The sequence below is a fragment of the Eurytemora carolleeae genome, unplaced genomic scaffold, assembly GCF_000591075.1.
Source record: "Eurytemora carolleeae unplaced genomic scaffold, Eaff_2.0 scaffold258, whole genome shotgun sequence".
Lineage (NCBI taxonomy): Eukaryota > Metazoa > Arthropoda > Copepoda > Calanoida > Temoridae > Eurytemora > Eurytemora carolleeae.
The window spans coordinates 233,207-253,349 of NW_019396226.1; the positions used below are offsets into that span (position 1 = coordinate 233,207).

Consider the following 20,143-nt stretch of genomic DNA (forward strand, 5'->3'; position numbering starts at 1 on the left):
ATTCATATATTTATAATATAGAAACACTAGGGGGGGGGGGTAAATTTTAATCGCCCCTCCCCCTGTTTTATAAATACTTTATTATTCTTTTTTATTTTAAAAGTTAGTTTAATTGACTATTTACTATAAACTTCTAATAACCAGAAAACTCTGAAATAAGAAGACTTCTGTTAGAATCAAGTTAACTTCAAAAAGTCGATGGAGCGAGACAAAGCAATAGTGCAGTGTAGGTAGACCTGTTTCACCAAACTGATTTAATAAGTTTCATAGTAAAACTATTTGCTTTTTATAATCAAATAAACTTAAGTATGGCTATAATGTCGTCTACATATTCCTTTGTTTTCTGGTTTTAAAAGTATTTCATAGCAGCCTACTCCCTTTATCTTTACAACCAAATGTCGGAGTCCTTGGATATTTCAAACTACATGATTTCTATTAGTTCAAATAATCTAAACTTGAAATATCAAAGATTAACACTATCAGGTTGCAATGATATAAAGATTCGAAAATTTAAGATTTTGGCAAGGACTGAATTCTGTTTGTATCATATGTGCAATTCCTTCAGACTAGGAAAATACAATCAAATTTTTTTTTATTACTCAATTAATTTATTTGTTTCTAAACTTTGACAAGAGAAGTGTCCTGTTCAGCTGGCTCAGTTTCCGGCATAATATTCGGTTTCTTCTTCATATTTATAATTTGCCCCATCTGGTTTCCCTCCACAAGGTTCCTCTCATGGTCCCCGATATCACAGAGCAGACTCTTCACGTACACCTTCTCCAGCTGGGTCACCTCCTTGTACGGCCTTAACATAAAGATGTTGTTAAACATGATTTAAAGGGACTGTATATGATATATATCTCAACTGTATAATATATATCTCAACTGTATAATATATATCAACTGTATAATATATATCTCAACTGTATAATATATATCTCAACTGTATAATATATATCTCAACTGTATAATATATATCTCAACTGTATACAACAAGGAAGATATCGTCGGTTTTATTTCGTCATTATTCTAAATCGTGCATGTATCTACTTAAATGGAGGGTGAAATGGAATTAAGTCTCTTCCAGGTGAATTTTGTATCGAATGCAGCAGCAATGTTAAAAAAATTAATTGAAAATCAAATCCTTAATCTAATTGCTACCTGATGATGTAAACCTTTGATATTTAATTTTACCGAATATATAGTTTAAAATTTCTAAGGTTCACGAAATTGGGGAGGAGTAATACATGGATTAAAAAATTCGAGTTTGTGGCAAAGACTTAATTCCTTTGAATAGAATAATACTTTAAATATAATTTTCAAAGAACATTGGCAGCTTGCAGAGCAACGGTTAAAGCTAAAATGATTGGAAGTGAAATAAATAGCAACAATTAGTGTAAGATATGTGTAAGATATGTGTAAGATATGTGTAAGATATGTGTGAGATATGTAGTATATGTAGTATATGTGTAGTATATGTAGTATATGTGTAGTATATGTAGTATATGTGTGAGATATGTAGTATATGTGTAGTATATGTAGTATATGTGTAGTATATGTAGTATATGTGTAGTATATGTTAGAGATGTCAACGATAGTGTATAACGTAACGTAAAATGTACGTTTTTGTACGTTACGTTACAGTAATGTGTAACGTTTGGATATATTCTATATAACGTGAACGTTAAATGTTAACTTTGTAGGATCTCATACCTAACGTTAACGTTAGAGGAACATACCCCCAACGTTAGCGTTTTGTGGAAATGAAACGTTATTTTTCTAATATCTACACTTTTTTTGACCATAACGTGAAGAAATGTTTTGTTTCCAAGGGGAGTTTGTAAGTCTAACGTTTGAAAAACTAATAGTGATTTGATTGAATATCTTAACGAAAGGATTTCTATTTCAAAGTTCAACTTATAAAAAGTGTAACGTTGTATAACTGAAAAATGCATTATATAAAATTGTTGAAAATTTTATTTAAAAAATGAAATATTAGTAACTTTACCTAATTATTATTCTATCCCACTCTTCTATGGTATCCTTAAGTATATCTCTTGCTAGAGTCACCTCATTCCTCTCCAACTCTTCCTTAGCTGATGCAAAATCTTTCTTCAGCTTCTGGATTAACCTCAGCCTCTCCCAGATATTGGTCTTGAGGCGGCAGTCCTCCAGGGGGCAGCTGATTATCTTCTCCTTCGTGTTTTCCTTTAAGGGGAAGGAGTTGGTGCACAATTCGTTACCACACCTAAACAAAAGGGGCAGTAAGGACAATTTCTAATATTCGAAATGAAAAAATATCCGCTTCTTTAGCAGTCATTCAACATTTACTGCAAAATAAGCGACTTCTCTTGAATAGATATTATATATATTTATTTCAAAAAGTAACAGGCAACTTGAAAAGTAAATGGAAACTAGAAAAGTAACCGGAAACTAGAAAAGTAACCGGCAACTAGAAAAGTAACCAGAAACTAGAAAAGTAACCGGAAACTAGAAAAGTAACCGGAAACTAGAAAAGTAACCAGAAACTAGAAAAGTAACCGGAAACTAGAAAAGTAACCGGAAAATAGAAAATCAAAAATGTCGCGCCACACCACACCCCATTTTCTTGGACCGGAACGGAGTTATTGCCACAAGCTCTGATTTTTAAATCCCTTGTATCTAATTTGTTATTGACCATTGATATTTCAGATTAGTCAGATTAAGTTTGAGATATCAAAGGTTTACATAATCAGGTTGCAAAGATATGAGAACTAGAAAATTTAATAATGCAAAATTCAGTTTCGAAAACCAATAAAACAAAAATTGGCAAAGAAATGAAAAATTACTTTTAAAATAATTTGTTGGCTATAATTCATTTTTTGTAATTTTTTACTTTTAATTTAATTTATCTGAATTATTAAATATGCATGTTTCATAGAATTTTTGATATACCTTTACCAGTTTCATATGAACTCTCGAACAAATTTTAATAAAACATCTACCTGAATTCAAAAAACTATCTACGAAAAAATGAAATGACCAACCTGTTATGTCCATAATAAGCTGCATATATACATGAACAGCCGAGCGTTGAAATCCCAAACTTTATACACAGGGATATAACCAACAAACAATGAGACTTTAAAAACGAGCTTTAATAACATCATCTGTAAGAAACCAGAACATTAATCTAAAAGGGAATGTTTACGAACCTGAATGTGATCATATCGTTGGGTCCCTTGTTCTCCGGCTCCGACAAACCAGGACCAGAGAAGAGAATTATAGAAGATCCTTTTTCTATCTTCCTAAAGGAAGATAGAACCAGTTTCTTTGCAACAAACCAACGAATGACGTCACAGTTTCCACCTAAATATTATAAAAATTAATAATTTTAATATTTCCGACGACATTTGTCTCATTTGTAGCCATATAAACTAACCAAATATAATGCTTTCTAAAACTGGCTTAAATATTTAAATGTATTTCATTTTTACAACTGAATTCTTTATTTTATATTCACATTTAGAATTTACTTCTTGTATGAGAAATATACAGTTAAAACATATTTCAAATATATGTAAAATATCCTGCATAAACAGCCTCTTTGATGAGAAAAATGCATATATATATATATATATATATGTAGCTATATACAGGGTGTCCAAAAATCTCGCAAAAAAATGAAAGGTCTCAAAGGCTTTACAAAATGTGTCCCAAAACTTAGGGCTTGAAGTCAAATATTAACATCATTATGTAAACTTGATTTTTAAAGAACGATCAAAAAAGTTGAAACATGATTCCTATGTTTGGTTGACCACCCTGTACTATCTAAGAATCATATGCACCAACCTGTAGCTGTCTGTTGTATCCTATACACCAACCTTACAGCTGTTTCCTGTATCATATACACCAATCTGTAGCTGTCTGCTGTATCCTATACACCAACCTGTAGCTATCTGCTGTATCCTATACACCAACCTGTAGCTGTCTGCTGTATCCTATACACCAACCTGTAGCTAGCTGTCTGCTGTATTCTATACACCAACTTGTAGCTGTCTGTTGTATCCTATACACCAACCTTTAGCTGTCTGCTGTATTCTATACACCAATCTGTAGTTGTCTGCTGTATCTTGTACTCCAACCTGTAGCTGTCTGCTGTGTATCCTATACACCAACCTGTAGCTGACTGCTATGTATCCTATACACCAACCTGTAGCTTACTGCTGTGTATCCTATAAACCAACCTGTAGCTGACTGCTGTATCCTATACACCAACCTGTAGCTGACTGCTGTATCCTATAAACCAACCTGTAGCTGACTGCTGTTTCCTATTCACCAACCTGTAGCTGACTACTGTATCCTATAAACCAACCTGTAGCTGACTGCTGTATCTGATGTATATCAGGATAGATACCGAATCCACAAACATCTCTCACTATCTCAGTATCTAGTATTCCAACCTTCTGTTTTGGAACATCCAGAATTTCAATAGGCCTGAATATTTGTAAATTAAAATCAAATTAGTGTTTACGGAATGGTTTTTAGGGAAAGGGTTAGGCTAGTATGGCATAGGTCCGGACATTGCAACGTTCCGTTAACCAATGGAAAGTGTTTTTAAAAAATTACGGAAGATTCCGTTCAGAAACCGCTAAATCCGTTAATTTTGAAAAAAATACGAACACGGAAAAAACTATTAATGAACATTTGTATTTTTCAAGTCAAATCAGTCCTACTCCTATAAAATGGTCATTAAAAAATAATTAATTAAAAAAATAACTTATATTAATTAAGTTACAGCAATTTGTGTAGAGTATGAAAACATTCTTGTTATTATGACATGTCGCTCCTCGCTATGGGTTTAGTAATTTTCAACTAGATTATTTCTAAAACTATGAATCTCAGGTTCAAGCATCTCCAACTTATGCAGATCTGCAGATTAACCCTATTCCTGCTGGTCAATTTGACCCCCCCCCCCGTAGTTTTTTTTTACATAACTCAAAAAGTGTTAGTCTGAGGCTGTTGAAATTTTCTGACTTTTCTTACATACCCAAAGCCCTCCTTTTAGGCCCAAAACCAGGCTTTAATACTAACTGCCTGAGTCCTCAGACACACTGCCTGAATGACTGTTTTTTCCTGTAACAAACTAAATCTTTGTTTTGACCCACTTCCACTTGTCAGATTTTGATAAAATTTAGCTTTTTGGAAAGCCTTTGACATAAGGAAACGAACTGCACAAGTTTTGCGAAAAAAATGCAAATTTTTTGCAAACAACCTGTCAAAGGAAATTTCCAAATTTTTAGTTTTTCTTGATTAAAAATCAGGTTATTTAAAATTTTGCAAAAAATTTTGCATATTTGAAATGGCATGATCAAGGGCTTTTCAAAAATGTATAATTTTTTCATTTTTTGGACAATTTTTTTTTGCAAACATTTTTACTTTATATCTGGATTTTGCGATAAAAAATTCATTTTTTGCAAATTTTCAAATTTTTTTTGCAGATTCTAAAAGTAGGGCAAAAGAGCTTTCTAATGATGTATCATTTGTCATATTTGGACATCAAACATGGGATTTAGAGGGGGGGGGGGGAAATTGCCCCCCCCCATCATATCCTGGTTTTCAAGTACCCCAGCAGAGATAGGGTTAATTTAAGTCCTTTTTGATATTCTGTGACGGACTACAGGTAGGGGTGAGTGTGTGCCTACTTTTTTTTTAAATCGTTTGTTTTGTTCCGTTCGTTTCCGTAAAAGAACGATCGTTCCCAAGGAACGAAGCCCAGCCCTATCTGCAGTAATAACTTTGATTGAGAAATCAAGCATTAATGCCCAAATTTAAAAGTGCCCATACCAGATATATCAATCGTTTAAGATTAACAATATCAGCACAAAAGTTCGAATCTCTAAAAAAATTGAAAAAATCATATTGAAAACTACAGTGCTTAAATTAAAAAAGATAAAAGTAGACATTCATTCAACATCTTATTGTTCCCACTGAATTATCTGTAGAAGTTGTGACATAAAGGATGATAATTGTAACAAGAGAAGAACGAATAAAGATATTATTCTAAAGAATAAAAGTGAAGGAGTATAACTAAGAAAATTAACTTTAAATTCTAATATTTAATTAAATAGTTTTAATGAACCGAACTACAGTAAAACTATGTAAGGTACATATTTTTCAATATAAAAGAGAAATTAATTAAATTAATTAAACAAATATTTTGTCATGGACTAGCGTGGGAACTCAACAAAACCTTCTCTTAAAGTCAACTCAATCAAGTTTGAAAATTTTAAGTAAACGAAGAATATTCCACTTGTTCTACTAATTCCCAAATTATCAAAGTTCAAGTTTAGGGGTCCAAGACTAATTGATAAGATATTTAAAAAGACAAAAGATATTTATAATTTATTTTTTTGCAAACTAAACTTTCTCTTTAAACTCAACTATAGTATTAAACCCAGACTAAGAACATTCCTGTTGATCTAATAAGTTCCACGAAAGTTAAAGTGAATCACGGTGACAAAAAAAAGTTTTTTTTGTTTTTAGCAGAAAAATGGCGAACAAAAAAACTTGTTTGTAACCTGGTATAGCGGAGAGCAATAAGAACTGCTAGATAAAGAAGATGAAATAACTCTAACTCCTGGTTGCTCCTGGAGGAGGCAGGATCTAGGTATCCGGATACACTCAAGCATCTGGTCAGGTAGAGAGCCAACACGGAGCACAACAATGATTCTTCACCACTGGAAAAATTACAGTTTTTATATATTTTTTTTAATGAATTATAATGCCATGAATTATTTTGTCCTGTCTTAAATTAAAATTCCTGGCATTTCGATGAGAATATATTTAATAATCATAAAATAGATTTTATTTCGACTCTTTATTAAACAAAAGCGATAAACGGAATAAAAATTCACTCAATTTACTTGAATCACGGCAAAACAGGGTTTTAATTTAAAATAGAGGAATTTAATGAGATTTTGGAAATAAATTAGGACGACTTGTCTAGGCTTTTAGGTCACCCCATGCGGTTTCTTAATTCTTGTTTACTGGACTGTATTTGAGATTTCTAGTGTAAACCTCTGATTCACAACAAAACTCTTTAAATCTTTTTCTGAATAAACACGAAAGATATCGTCGTTTTTTATATTGAATTGTGTTAAATTTCGACACTTTCTGCATGAATTTTTATTAAACAGAAAATTGAAACTAGTCAATAGTTGGCTAAAAAATTGAAACTAATCAATAGTTTGCTAGAAAATTGAAACCAGTCAATAGTTGGCTAGAAAATTGAAACTAGTCAATAGTTTGCTAGAAAATTGAAACTAGTCAATAGTTTGCTTGAAAATTGAAACCAGTCAATAGTTGGCTAGAAAATTGAAACTAATCAATAGTTTGCTAGAAAATTGAAACCAGTCAATAGTTGGCTAGAAAATTGAAACCAGTCAATAGTCGGCTAGAAAATTTAAACCAGTCAATAGTTGGCTCGAAAAATTGAAACTAGTCAATAGTTAGCTAGAAAATTGAAACCAGTCAATAGTCGGCTAGAAAATTTAAACCAGTCAATAGTTTCCTAGAAAATTGAAACCAGTCAATAGTTTGCTAGAAAATAGAAACTTGTCAATAGTTTGCTAGAAAATTTAAACTAGTCAATCGTTTGCTAGAAAACATGGTTATTTCATCAATCTATGATCAGTCATGGAAAGGGCATCGTTGTAAATCAGGCTAAATTTGATATAAAGAGAAAATACCAAAGCATAGAGAATATTATAAACAGAAAAGATTAAAGTTTTCTGAAATATGAGTTCTTCAGTTCCTTTAATTAAGTCTGAAAAGAAGTTTTATCCCTGGACATATTTGTAACAAGTTCTATTAATAAAGTTATAAAATTGACCTTAAAACGTGAAGGTGAATTAAAATAATTTTTTATTAAACTCAAAAACTTAAAAATCGTTAATTTAAATGAAAAACTTTAAAACTATTTTATTATTCCGGGGGCAAAAATATTTGAAAGCCATTTTTCGAATAGCCATTTTTTATTTAAAACCCGTTTTTGTTTCAACCATTCTAAAAACCCCTAGTGAACCATTTTAAAATTAAAAGTTTTTGCCGTTCGTTAACGGGCTCCGATAATTTTCCAAAATCTTCGCTTCGTTAACAGAGCTTTGCCCAGTCCTACTTGTACTTAGGGATGTTAACGTTTTCATTTTTCAGAAAAACGATCATTTCGTTATGAAAACGACGTCGAAAAATCGAAAACGAAACGATCGTTTTTAAAAACGATCGTTTTTTAAAAAGCTCGTTTTTTAAAAATGGTCGTTGTTAAAACTATCGTTTTTAAAAACGATCGTTTTTATAAAATTCGTCGTTTCGTTAACGATCGTTAACGACGACCCTTCGTTAACGACAACCCTTCATTAACGATCGTTAACGACGACCCTTTTTGTTAACGATCGTTAACCAAGAGAGGAAGCCGACCTGAAGGGCATCTGTACTTATCATTAAGTAGTTTTTAAGAAAATATCAAGGAGTTTTAACTCCCCCACAACCGTTAAACTTCATGTAAGACGACATTCAATAAAGTTGCATGTAATTTTTTTTCCAAAATGACCATTTTGATAAAGTTCGTCGTTTTGTTAACGATCGTTAACGACAACCCTTCGTTAACGATCGTTAACGACGACTTCGTTAACGATCGTTAACGACGACCCTTCGTTAACGATCGTTAACATAATTGTCAATAAAATATTTTTTCAAAAACGGTCGTTTTTTCAAAAACGATCGCTATTCGTTTTCTAAAAGTTCAAAACGAGTGGGTCGTTTTTAAAAACGATCGTTTTTTTCCGAAAACGAAACGATCGTTTCTAAAAACGAAACAAAAAACTATCTTTCACTTTATATAATATTCTTTACTCTGTGGAAAGTACTATCTGATTCAGATGTAGCAACAAAACAAATTTATTAAATATATTGACATCATAAAACACAGCAAACTGCATCAAAAAGCCTTCACATCATATGATTTAATTATATGAGATAAAGAATGTCTTTAATTTAATTTTCAACATTTTAATTTATTTTTTATCCAGACAAACTATTCTATGAAAAACTCATCATCCTATTTTCCATGAAAAAGTAATCAGAACAAATTATCAGAATAAAGTTCTTTAATGAAATAAAATTTAAAAAAGAAATATTCTAGAGAACCAATGTTTCTCTCAAAAATAATTTCAGCTATAAACTTAATTCTCTAAATAATTCTGGGACAGCTAGGACTTAAAACTTTTATCTTAATAAAGCGATTATCGAGTTTTTTGGCCTTTTCTTTATAATCTAAAATAGGGGTTTTCGTCATGCGTATTGAAATCGGAATATATTTTTAGAATATTTGATTTAGTCGAAATAAACACGATTCTTGAATAAATCGTGCATTTAAATTTGTGCACAGTGGATCCCATAAAAGTATGTAATACTAAGACGGCTGTTAGAATCAGTATATTATTCAAAGATAGTCCAATGAACATGAAACATAGCAATTGTGCAGTGTAAACAGACCCATATTACGTATTAAGCTGATTGTCAACTACCAGTCAAACCATTTGCTTAATAACAACATAAGCTTGTTAAAATATCGTCTCCTTATATTGGATAGTTTGATAGGTCTCATTGTACGGTACTCATTGATTAAAAATTGTTTGAGTTTTTACCTTACATTCTCTACTGGAAGATCAAACGCCTTAACAGGAGTTCTTAAACCTTCCTCCACCTCCTCCACCTTCTTTTTCTTCTGCACAAGATCATAAACCTTCTTCAGATCTCCAGGTTTAATCATTGTTATCATTCTCAATGCCAGGCGACCCTTCTCCAGCAATCCGACCTTGCTCAGAGTTGAGAGTATTCTCCACTCGTATTGATGATACGATTCACTCGCCTCGTCTCTATACTTTTCCGAGCTGAAGGTTTCCTCACTCCCAAACCGGCACGGGATTGGATGGAACATTTTCTCAAGGGTGTGGGGGCAAACCTTGCCCCCAGCTCGGCCTCCAGACACGTTGACAACTGCTACATACGGGTCGAGAGCGAGGACAACGTCCTCCTGTAACACGTCCTCCTCAGCCTGTAGTTTTGTCCTTGCACCGTCCTGGCAAATTTTCAGCTTACTTGTCAGTCCTAAATATTAGAGAATTTGAAGGGACTGTTAACTTAATTTTGAGTGACCCTCCAAATATAGATTGACAGGATTCAAAGCAGTTCCTGTTTACCTTGTCTGTTCAATTATGCATGAATGAGAAATTTTAATTTTTATAGATGAAAATTGATCCTTTTCATTTGTGGAAAATTGTGGTTTACCTAAGGAAGGATATTGTCAAAATTTATACAGTTTTCAAATTAGAAAACTAAAAAGCTGCCTCGTAGTTAAAGGTAATGCATAGGATTGAAGGGAACCTTTTGGGAATCGGAAATACTACTTTTTAAATGAAGAGTCAATTAAAACTACATTGAGGGTCACTATAAATTCATATAAGTAAAAACTGGCATTAATTTAATACACACATATAACCTTTTCATGAAAATAAGGTCATAAGTATGAGTTGTCACATGTAAGGTATGGTAAAGGTCAGACTGGTTCTGTTGTCATGTGTAAGGTATGGTAAAGGTCGGACTGGTTCTGTTGTCATGTGTAAGGTATGGTAAAGGTCAGCCTGATTCTGTTGTCATGTGTAAGGTATGGTAAAGGTCGGACTGGTTCTGTTGTCACGTGTAAGGTATGGTAACGGTCGGACCGGTTCTGTTGTCACGTGTAAGATATGGTAAAGGTCGGACTGGTTCTGTTGTCACGTGTAAGGTATGGTAAAGGTCAGATCGGTTCTGTTGTCACGTGTAAGATATGTAAAGGTCGGACTGGTTCTGTTGTCATGTGTAAGGTACGGTAAAGGTCGGACCGGTTCTGTTGTCACGTGTAAGGTATGGTAAAGGTCGGACCGGTTCTGTTGTCATGCATGTGTAAGCTGTTGTTTAAGTCTCTCTCATGGGGACTTGTGTTGGTAATCGTTTTGGTTCGTTTTTTTGCATAAACTATACTATGAACTTGAGAGAAATATATTCAAAAACAAGAAACAAAAAAAGAACCAATACGATTAACAACCCTAGATGGGGTCGGGTGACGGGTAAGATCGGACTGGTTGTATGCTACGAAAAATAATGTGATTTACCTCTATCTTCTGGTTTCCCTGCGGCTAGAACTGAATCACTGCGTTCATTTAACTCCGTGTTGTACAACGTTTTGGTTACATTAAACACTGTCATCTGCTTTCTAACCTAAATACATAGGTTAGCACTAGATTCATGTTGTGTACTACCCAGTTTTGTAAAGGATTACACCCTAGATAAATTTATCTAGGGATTACACACAAAGGATGAGACATTGGAGACGACTGTGCTGAATTTCCTTGTATGCATAATTCTATTCCCTGTAACTATATTCTAGACAGAAGACTTAATTAAATCTTGGAATTGTCATATTTTAATAGTTTAAAGGGAGTGTTCGCGAAAAATAAAAAGGGGGTGTTGTCCGATAACGAATTGAATTCGATATTAATCGCTACTCTAATCTTACTTTTATCTGTTGCATCTACATATAAGGAGAACATGGTTAAAAACGTTTTATAACCAAGAGTGTAGTGTCCATATAAATTTACAGAGGTGCGCACTATTCTACTCAGATCGTAAATAATTTAATTAAATTAAAAATTAAGTTTTCAAATGTAGAATTCAATTCAATGCATTCGTATGAATAATCTTTCATAATATTTGTTTTATATACAATGTACTTTAAACGACAATTATTTGACTGCTAGGTGTCTCTGCTCTCGATATTTCAGGGATTTCACCTAGCGGCCAAAATTTCTTTGCCTAGTATAAAACAGAAATCTTTATCTTTAAGATTTTTCGTGTGTTATTTTGAAAAAGTGAAAAAGTATCTTTCCGTAATATAAAGTTCTTTTCTTTTTATATTTTCTACAAAAGAGACAAAATTGATAATAAAATATTTTTCTTTAAGCATTTCCCCCTCTTACAGAAACATTATATTTTCAAGAAAAATAATGGTTTAAACAGATTTTTGTTTGCATTTATTTCAATTAATTTAATATTAAATTAACTATTTAGATAAATTATTGTAACTTTTAATCATTTTGCTTCACAAAAGATTTTGTTTAAAATTTTAATAAATTTCAAGAAAAATTTGAGTAAATTTGTCGACATACAGGAATACCCACAAAAGATAAGACTTCAGAGATGACTGTACAGTGTACATAATTTATATGTTCTGTCTGTTTCTTTATATTTATGGTTCTCTACAACTGTAAACTGGTTTTCTTCTTTGCTAAACCATTAAATAAACCGTTAAAAACTATATTCAAAGCAAAAGACTTAATTGGGATTGTCATATTTCATGAGTCTTCTTTACTGTCTCATTTTTGTGTGTAGTTTAGTATGGACCAGAGATAATAGAGTACAAAGATATATTAAAGACTAGAATCTTCGATATTTCTACAAGTTTCATCGTTTACCACTAGAGTACACGACCAACAAGTTGCATCGTTTACCACTAGAGTACACGACCAACAAGTTCCATAATTGGATTAAGGATTAGCAGTCTGTATATATCTAGTCTGTGAATTGGATTAAGGATTAGCAGTCTGTATATATCTAGTCTGTGGATTGGATTAATTATTAGCAGTCTGTATATATCTAATCTGTGGATTGGATTAAGGATTAGCAGTCTGTATATATCTAATCTGTGGATTAAGGAACGGAATCAGGAACTCTAATAAATTAATGTACTGAGTTGCAGCTACTGTGATGAATTTAAACACAAGCAGTGCTGCCCAGGCTAAGAATAAGAAATGTGCCTTTTTGATGTTGATAATGTTGATAATGTTGATAATGTTGATAATGTTGATAATGTTGATATTGTTGATAATGTTGATGATGTTGATGATGTTTGCCTTATTGTTAATTTTATTTTTTCATTGATTTATAATTTATAATATACAGACTCAGAGAGAAGCAAGTCATCCAAATTTTATAATTCTTTTTAATTCATGAATAACAACACCGCTTTATTGTTATATTTCCCAGTAATGCATAAAAGAATAGTTTGCTGGAAAAGAATAGTTAAAAAATAAATGTATCCCCTAACAACGCAAAAGCACATTTATTTCAATTTTTGAGGTGTCTGAATTATTAATGCTTATGTTTACAAAAAAAAAATATGTTGGTCAAAAATCTTTTAAACCAGTCAATTTGTTAAAAAAAGTCAAAAATACAAAAACTATGTTTTAAATTTTAATTTGAATGATAATTTAGAAAGCAAGCCGAACCTTAAAGTTATTTAGATTCTGGAGTAAGAAAGTAAGAAAGTAAGAAAGTAAGAAAGTAAGAAAGTAAGAAAGTAAGAAAGGGGAAAAGTAACCTTGAATCAAAACCTTGTATTGAATATTTAAAGTTTTGGTTTAGTTCTGGGATTTGATCCTTCACCAAAAAAAAACATAGAACTTACCCTCATTCTATAATTATCTCTATCCTTTTCCTTCTTAATATCCGACCTCCCGATGTTCTTGAGGCTGACCTCCAGCGCCTCCCTGGCCTCCAGGTACTGCTTCATCTTGATGAGGGCGTGCCCCTTCCTTTTGTAGATCTTGTACCAGAGCTCACGAGGATAACCAAACTAAAGCAAAAAATTAGTGTTTAACCAAGAACATGATGGAAAATTAAAGCACAGGATAAAAACATTGGAAAACAAGAGTATAGTGGAGAAAATGAAGAAGTACATTAAGAACTGTGACAGGGTGTGTGCAGACGTGTGAGCACACTGTTTAATTACTTCGACCATCAACTATTTTATATATACATATTTTGAAAAACTAAAATTTAAAAATAAATAAATGTTAATATAAGCCATTCTTACAAATAGCGCGATTGGGCTTTAAATGAGCGATTGTATCCAAATGAGTAAAAACGTATGTTTACGCACAGACTTTCTTTTAATTTTGAAGAAAAAAACTTTTACAATTAAAGCTATACACACTCTAAATAAATATGGAAGTATAAGTATAAAATCTAGATATATATATCTAGGAAATAAAGAGTCTTTACACTTCTTTTTTTATTTGGTAGATATTTAACAATTTTATATATAAAAAAAATATTTTTAGTGTTCTTTAAAAAAAATGTGAAAAAGAGAAAATTGTAAAATGTTATCCTTGAAAGCAAATTAAAAATACCATAGCTTTAATAATTTTTCTTTGTTTACATCTTTGAAGAAAAAAAAAAATAACTTTTTTCGTGAACAAATTTGCAGAAGTGGAAATTGCAAAAGTTTATCAGAAAAAGCTAAATTAAAATACCATAGCTCGAATAATTTTTCTTCTTTATTTATTAAATATTTTGAAGAAAAACTATTTATTTTTACCAAAGCTTGGAATTTTTAAAAATTTAAGTGTGTTTATCGATGCAGTGTTGTACTTTGTCAATGGTGTGCGACATGACAATAATACAATTTATAGACATTGTTCATGCGAATTACATATATTTTTTTTTTGTTCCAAGTTGTACGTAGAGATTAATAAATAAATTACAAATTAGAGTTTACCTTGAGAGCCATATCGATATCATGTATAGTTGCCGCGTACAATCCTGCGCCATCTAGAGCTGCACTCCTGTACAAGTGTACAATTATACAGAGTGTCCCAAAATACACGGGAATTCGATGACTCTAAGATTATTATATCGTCTTTGTTTGTTTATATTTTGACTGTTGTACTTAGTGTAATAAGAAATTCCTGTATAATTCGTTAATACTGAACAAAGACGATCATGAATTCGTCTTAAATCCCATGTTTATTGGGACACACATAAACATAACAGTTATAACAAAGATAAAGTACTAAAATACAACGACAACTTTTTAAAATAATGTGTTTGAACATTGTGAAAATATGTTACATATCATCCTACACATTTTACTAATTTTTCTTAACCAGTGCTAGACCCATAAAACTGTAAAAATAGGAAGACGACTTTTATGATTATATATAGTCCATTAGACACGAAACATTGTACTGTACACAGATGCATGTACCCATTTCCCATAACATGTTGATGTTAAAGATATTGAAAACCCCATTTTTGTCTGTAGCAACAGAAATACGCAACAGACTCCTTAAATGTCGTCCTTATACTACACAGTTGTATAGGCCTCTTTTTATATTTATGTACAAGGCTACGTACAAGGCTATGTGCAATGCTATGTACAAAGCTATGTACAAAGCTATGTACAAAGATATGTATGTACAAAGCTATGTAGAAAGTTATATACAAAGCTATGTACAAAGTTATGACTTTTTTAAATGATAAATTTAGGGATTTGAAATTGTAATTTTCAAAAATTCTGCCGCATTACGCGAAAGCTACCTTTATGAAATTTTCGAAGTTTATTAAAGATCATTCAATTGTGTCTTCAATTTATAAACTACTTTAAATTATACAAAGAAAATTTTACATAATTTTACGCATTGTGGGCACCGAGACAAATTGTTTAGGGTTGTTTAAAGAATAAGAAAAGATTTGAAAAATCACAATATTAAAAGTCATTACCTAAGCGATACAGATTTCCACAAAAAATGTGTTCTGCAATTTTCTCGTTAAATAGTGCAAATTTTCGATTATGGGCGTCCTTCGAACTTTAAGAGTGCATGTTATGGTGCATCATTTTTATTTTTCATAATGTTTTCAAAAACAAGTTATTTTAGAGGAAAGATTGAATTTTATTTTGGGGATAGTAAGTTTAGCATTTTAGAGGAAAAGGAATCGTCATCATTTCAGTTTAAAGCTTAAATATAAAGATCTTTATGTATTTCTTTTGCATGACGTCGCTGAATTTTTGAAAATCACAATTTCATTCCACTAAATTTATCATTTAAAAACGTAATAACTGCCAGAAGACTCAAATGCTGTGGCATGGAAGAGAGTACGTTTGTGACTCATGGCTGCCGGAATACAAAAAAGCTTAAATGTGGCATGGAAGGTAAAAATGTTTTGGTTTATGGCCGCCTGCCTAACATTGCTCCTTTAGCTGGTGAAAATTCTGCCCGGTATGAACCGAAGCGTACAGTACGTGTACAACATTATGTACAAAGCTATGTACAAGATTTACCTGTTTGCCCAGATTATACTGTACTGTTTATTAGCTGGATCTGGCGGATTATCAAGGTTAACAGGACAGTACTGCAAAGCCTAGATAAATATATAATATTTAAAGGGACTATATACAAACTACATAATATTTCAAGGGACTATACACAAACTATATAATATTTAAAGGGACTATACACAAACTATATAATATTTAAAGGGACTATATACAAACTATATAATATTTAAAGGAACTATACACAAACTTCAATAAAATTTGATTATATACTTTAAATGCTCACCTTTGTATAATTTTGATAGGCTTCACCAAAATTATTCTTTCTGAAGAATTCATTCCCTTTCTCTATATTCATCAGTTCTTTCACTTATACGCTTTTGTGGAGGGAGTAGAATAAGAAGTATTGGGAGTAGGATAAGAAGTAGAGAGTAGGATAAGAATAATATGGAGTAGGATAAGAAGAATAGGGAGTAGGATAAGAAGTATAGAGAGTAGGATAAAAATAAAGGGATTAAGATAAGAAGTAGAGGGAGTAGGATAAGAAGTTTAGGGAGTAGGATAAGAAGTTGAGGGAGTAGGATAAGAAGTATTGGGAGTAGGATAAGAAGTAGAGGGAGTAGGATAAGAAGTATTGGGAGTAGGATAAGAAGTAGAGAGTAGGATAAGAAGAATATGGAGTAGGATAAGAAGTAGAGGGAGTAGGATAAGAAGTATAGGGATTAGGATAAGAAGAATAGGGAATAGGATAAGAAGTATAGGAAATAGGATAAGAAGTATAGGCAGTAGGATAAGAGGTAAAGGGAGTAGGATAAGAAGAAGTATAGGGAGTAGGATAAGAAGTATAGGGAGTAGGATAAGAAGAATAGGGAGTAGGATAAGAAGTATAGGAAATAGGATAAGAAGTATAGGCAGTAAGATAAGAGGTAAAGGGAGAAGGATAAGAAGTTAAGGAAATAGGATAAGAAGTATAGGCAGTAGGATAAGAGGTAAAGGGAGTAGGATAAGAAGTATAGGGAGTAGGATAAGAAGAATAGGGAATAGGATAAGAAGTATAGGAAATAGGATAAGAAGTATAGGCAGTAGGATAAGAGGTAAAGGGAATAGGATAAGAAGTTAAGGAAATAGGATAAGAAGTATAGGCAGTAGGATAAGAGGTAAAGGGAGTAGGATAAGAAGTATAGGGAGTAGGATAAGAAGTTAAGGAAATAGGGAGAGATAAGACATGGAAGTATAAATCAGAAGAAAAAAGAAAAAAGTGAAAGATTATCCTTCCTTTATATTCTAGAGCAGTTTCCAGGTTTTTAATAGATTCTCCAGGTACAACTTTAAACTCTGCTCCAGACCCAACCAACCAGTCCAGCCTCTGCTGGGCGGTGAGGGACGGAAACTGGTTCAGCTTCTCCTTGTTGATTTTACTCCGGATCCCGGAGTACAGTTTAGATAATTCTCCGTCCTGGGAAAAGAGAGAATCTGCTAAACCATCCATTTTAACTTTCACTGGCATTTTAGACTTATTATGATTTCTTTTAGACTGGAGTTTACACTTGGATAATGTTGTATTTACATCTGTAGAGAAGGTAGGAGAAGCTTCTGGTGCTCCAAGCTATACCCAGAGTAGGGTCAGCGTATATGAGATCTGGAAGGTTCTACTCCCTACTGTAGGGAGAACCTGGAGAAGAGCCAACTACACATGTTTCTCTATATTTACATCGCTTTCGCTTTCTCCCCTCTTTCTCCGATAGTAGAGATGCGACCCGGTAGATCTTATACTTTCTATCTTTTTCAAATACAATTCTATCATCTGCTAATATTATACAGTAAGAGTCATATAACTGTAGTACAGGAAGACGACGTTTAAGCAATCTTTAAGTATATTTGATGTTATTACACAGAATTTAAATTTACTAGCGTATAAATCGCTTATCAAGTAAAATAAGTTTGTGTAAGTTCTGAAATATTGATCTTTTTATGTTTAGTTAACTGAGGAAAATCATAAAAGTCGTCTTACTAATCCACAGCTGTGTCTACCGGGTTTTACCCACAAAAGATGAGATTTTAAAGATGACGCTCACTGTTTAGTGCAGTTAATTTGTTGCTGTGCACATCATTTTCTTAGTACTGTGCATCCAGGCATTATTAGATCTGAGACATCACATGAAATACTTTATACAGGGTGTTGATATAGTTGGTCGATACTTGATATAGTTGGTCGAAATATCTTTCTAACTATTAATGCACTGATTAATAAAGATATCGTTGCTAAAATATTATTATTCGTCATCCTTTCAAGACGATCTCTGTAGTGATCCAATGTAATGTGGGACACCCTGTATATCCAGGTTTTGATCCAATATTATGTGGGATACCCTGTATATCCAGGTTGTGATCCAATATTATGTGGGACACCCTGTATATCTGGCTAGGAATCAAATTTGGTGTTGGACACCCTGTATTTCAATGAGTTCTATTGAATATACATTGTATTTAAACCAAACGTTAGCTTGTGGAAGACGACATTGCAAATGATAATAGTTTTCAAAGGTTTTTTATAATATTTTTTTGTGGTTTTGTACAAATTTTGATTAAAATATTTCTACATGTTTTAACCTGAAATATAGAGTTGATAACTTGATATTTTAATCCGTTTTGTAATTATTAAATGCTTTTCTTTAAATTTCAAAGTTCTATATTTTGTACAATACCATGATTATGACCCGTCAAGCTTATATCTTGGTTCAGATTGTATTGTTTATGATTGTATTGACCCGTCAAGCTTATATCTTGGTTCAGATTGTATTGTTATTGTTTATGATTGTATTGACCCGTCAGGCTTATATCTTGGTTGTATTGTTTATGATTGTATTGACCCGTCAGGCTTATATCTTGGTTGTATTGTGATTGTATTGACCCGTCAGGCTTATATCTTGGTTGTATTGTTTATGATTGTATTGACCCGTCAAGCTTATATCTTGGTTGTATTGTTTATGATTGTATTGACCCGTCAGGCTTATATCTTGGTTGTATTGTTTATGATTGTATTAACCCGTCAGGCTTATATCTTGGTTCAGATTATATTTTTATGATTGTATTGACCCGTCAGGCTTATATCTTGGTTCAGATTCTTAAAGTTTTGAAAAATAGAAGAAAAAGAATATAAATTATATCAAATAAATCTATAAATGTTTCAACAACGATTCAGCTGCATTTTACTGTGGTAAAGAAGGACGACTGTTAAACTCAAGTATGATTTTAAATAGTCCAAAAGAACAAGACAGTAATTGTGTAGTGTACAAACACAAACCATTTTCACATTTTTTTTCAAAATATGTTTAAAACTTGTTGCTTTATCAACATCAAAACACATACGATTGCTTAAATAAAGTTTTCATTTCCCAGAGTTTTCTGGGTTCAACTGTAGGATGTTCAACACACTTGAATCATCTTCATTTAAAGGAACCGTTCACTTACTTTGGTAATTTCAGGGTGAACTAAACAGCCTATGCGCTGTTTATTGGTAATAGTCTTACTTTTCAAAGACAACTCTGGCCGGAGAAAAAACCAATTTTTGGTTCAGAATTTGAGCTGAAAGAACCGGTCCCTCTCTAAAGACACTATTTGATGTTTTTTTCAATATTAACAGCAGCCCAACATCATTTAAAATTATTATATTTTAATGTCATTATGTGTTCGTTATTATGTACTAAAATATGAAAACTTTTGATATTTGAGTTAGCAAGAAATTAACGTTGTTCGTATTAAAACATGTAAAATATGTATACAGAGACGACGTCTCTACGACAATCAATTAAGCATTACTCGTATTTGGGCTCGTAGATTTTATAGATTTTGTCCCCGTATGTGCACAACTTTCCATGCCGCATCCAATTCAGCTTTTTACACAGGCAATACACAATTTTGAATGCGATAAAATAGTGCTATTTTAGAAAT

At 32.3% G+C, this 20,143-nt stretch overlaps 1 protein-coding gene across 1 annotated transcript; it reads right to left on the reverse strand.

Moving 5' to 3' along the window:
* Positions 1-575: 575 nt before the first annotated feature.
* On the reverse strand, positions 576-17,862 carry LOC111698700 (SET and MYND domain-containing protein 4). Its single transcript, XM_023469107.1, has 12 exons — positions 17,468-17,862; positions 16,479-16,540; positions 16,199-16,278; positions 14,636-14,702; positions 13,544-13,711; positions 11,193-11,298; positions 9,687-10,149; positions 6,561-6,719; positions 4,355-4,476; positions 3,195-3,348; positions 2,009-2,248; positions 576-805 (listed from the first exon to the last, which is right to left on the reverse strand). The coding sequence occupies exons 1-12, from the start codon at positions 17,697-17,699 to the stop codon at positions 619-621; spliced, it is 2,040 nt and encodes a 679-aa protein (XP_023324875.1). The 5' UTR covers positions 17,700-17,862; the 3' UTR covers positions 576-618.
* Positions 17,863-20,143: the final 2,281 nt, after the last annotated feature.

What these genes read in the sequence shown, in the direction of transcription:
- LOC111698700 (XM_023469107.1), bottom strand. Translation starts at nt 17,699, where the DNA reads ATGCCAGTGAAAGTTAAAATGGATGGTTTAGCAGATTCTCTCTTTTCC. An exon ending in ATTGCTCTCCGCTATACCAG is followed by an intron (nt 4,477 to 6,560) that starts GTTACAAACAAG and finishes ACAAATATTCAG; the next exon opens with GCCTATTGAAATTCTGGATG. An exon ending in AACGATATGATCACATTCAG is followed by an intron (nt 2,249 to 3,194) that starts GTTCGTAAACAT and finishes CCTTTTGTTTAG; the next exon opens with GTGTGGTAACGAATTGTGCA.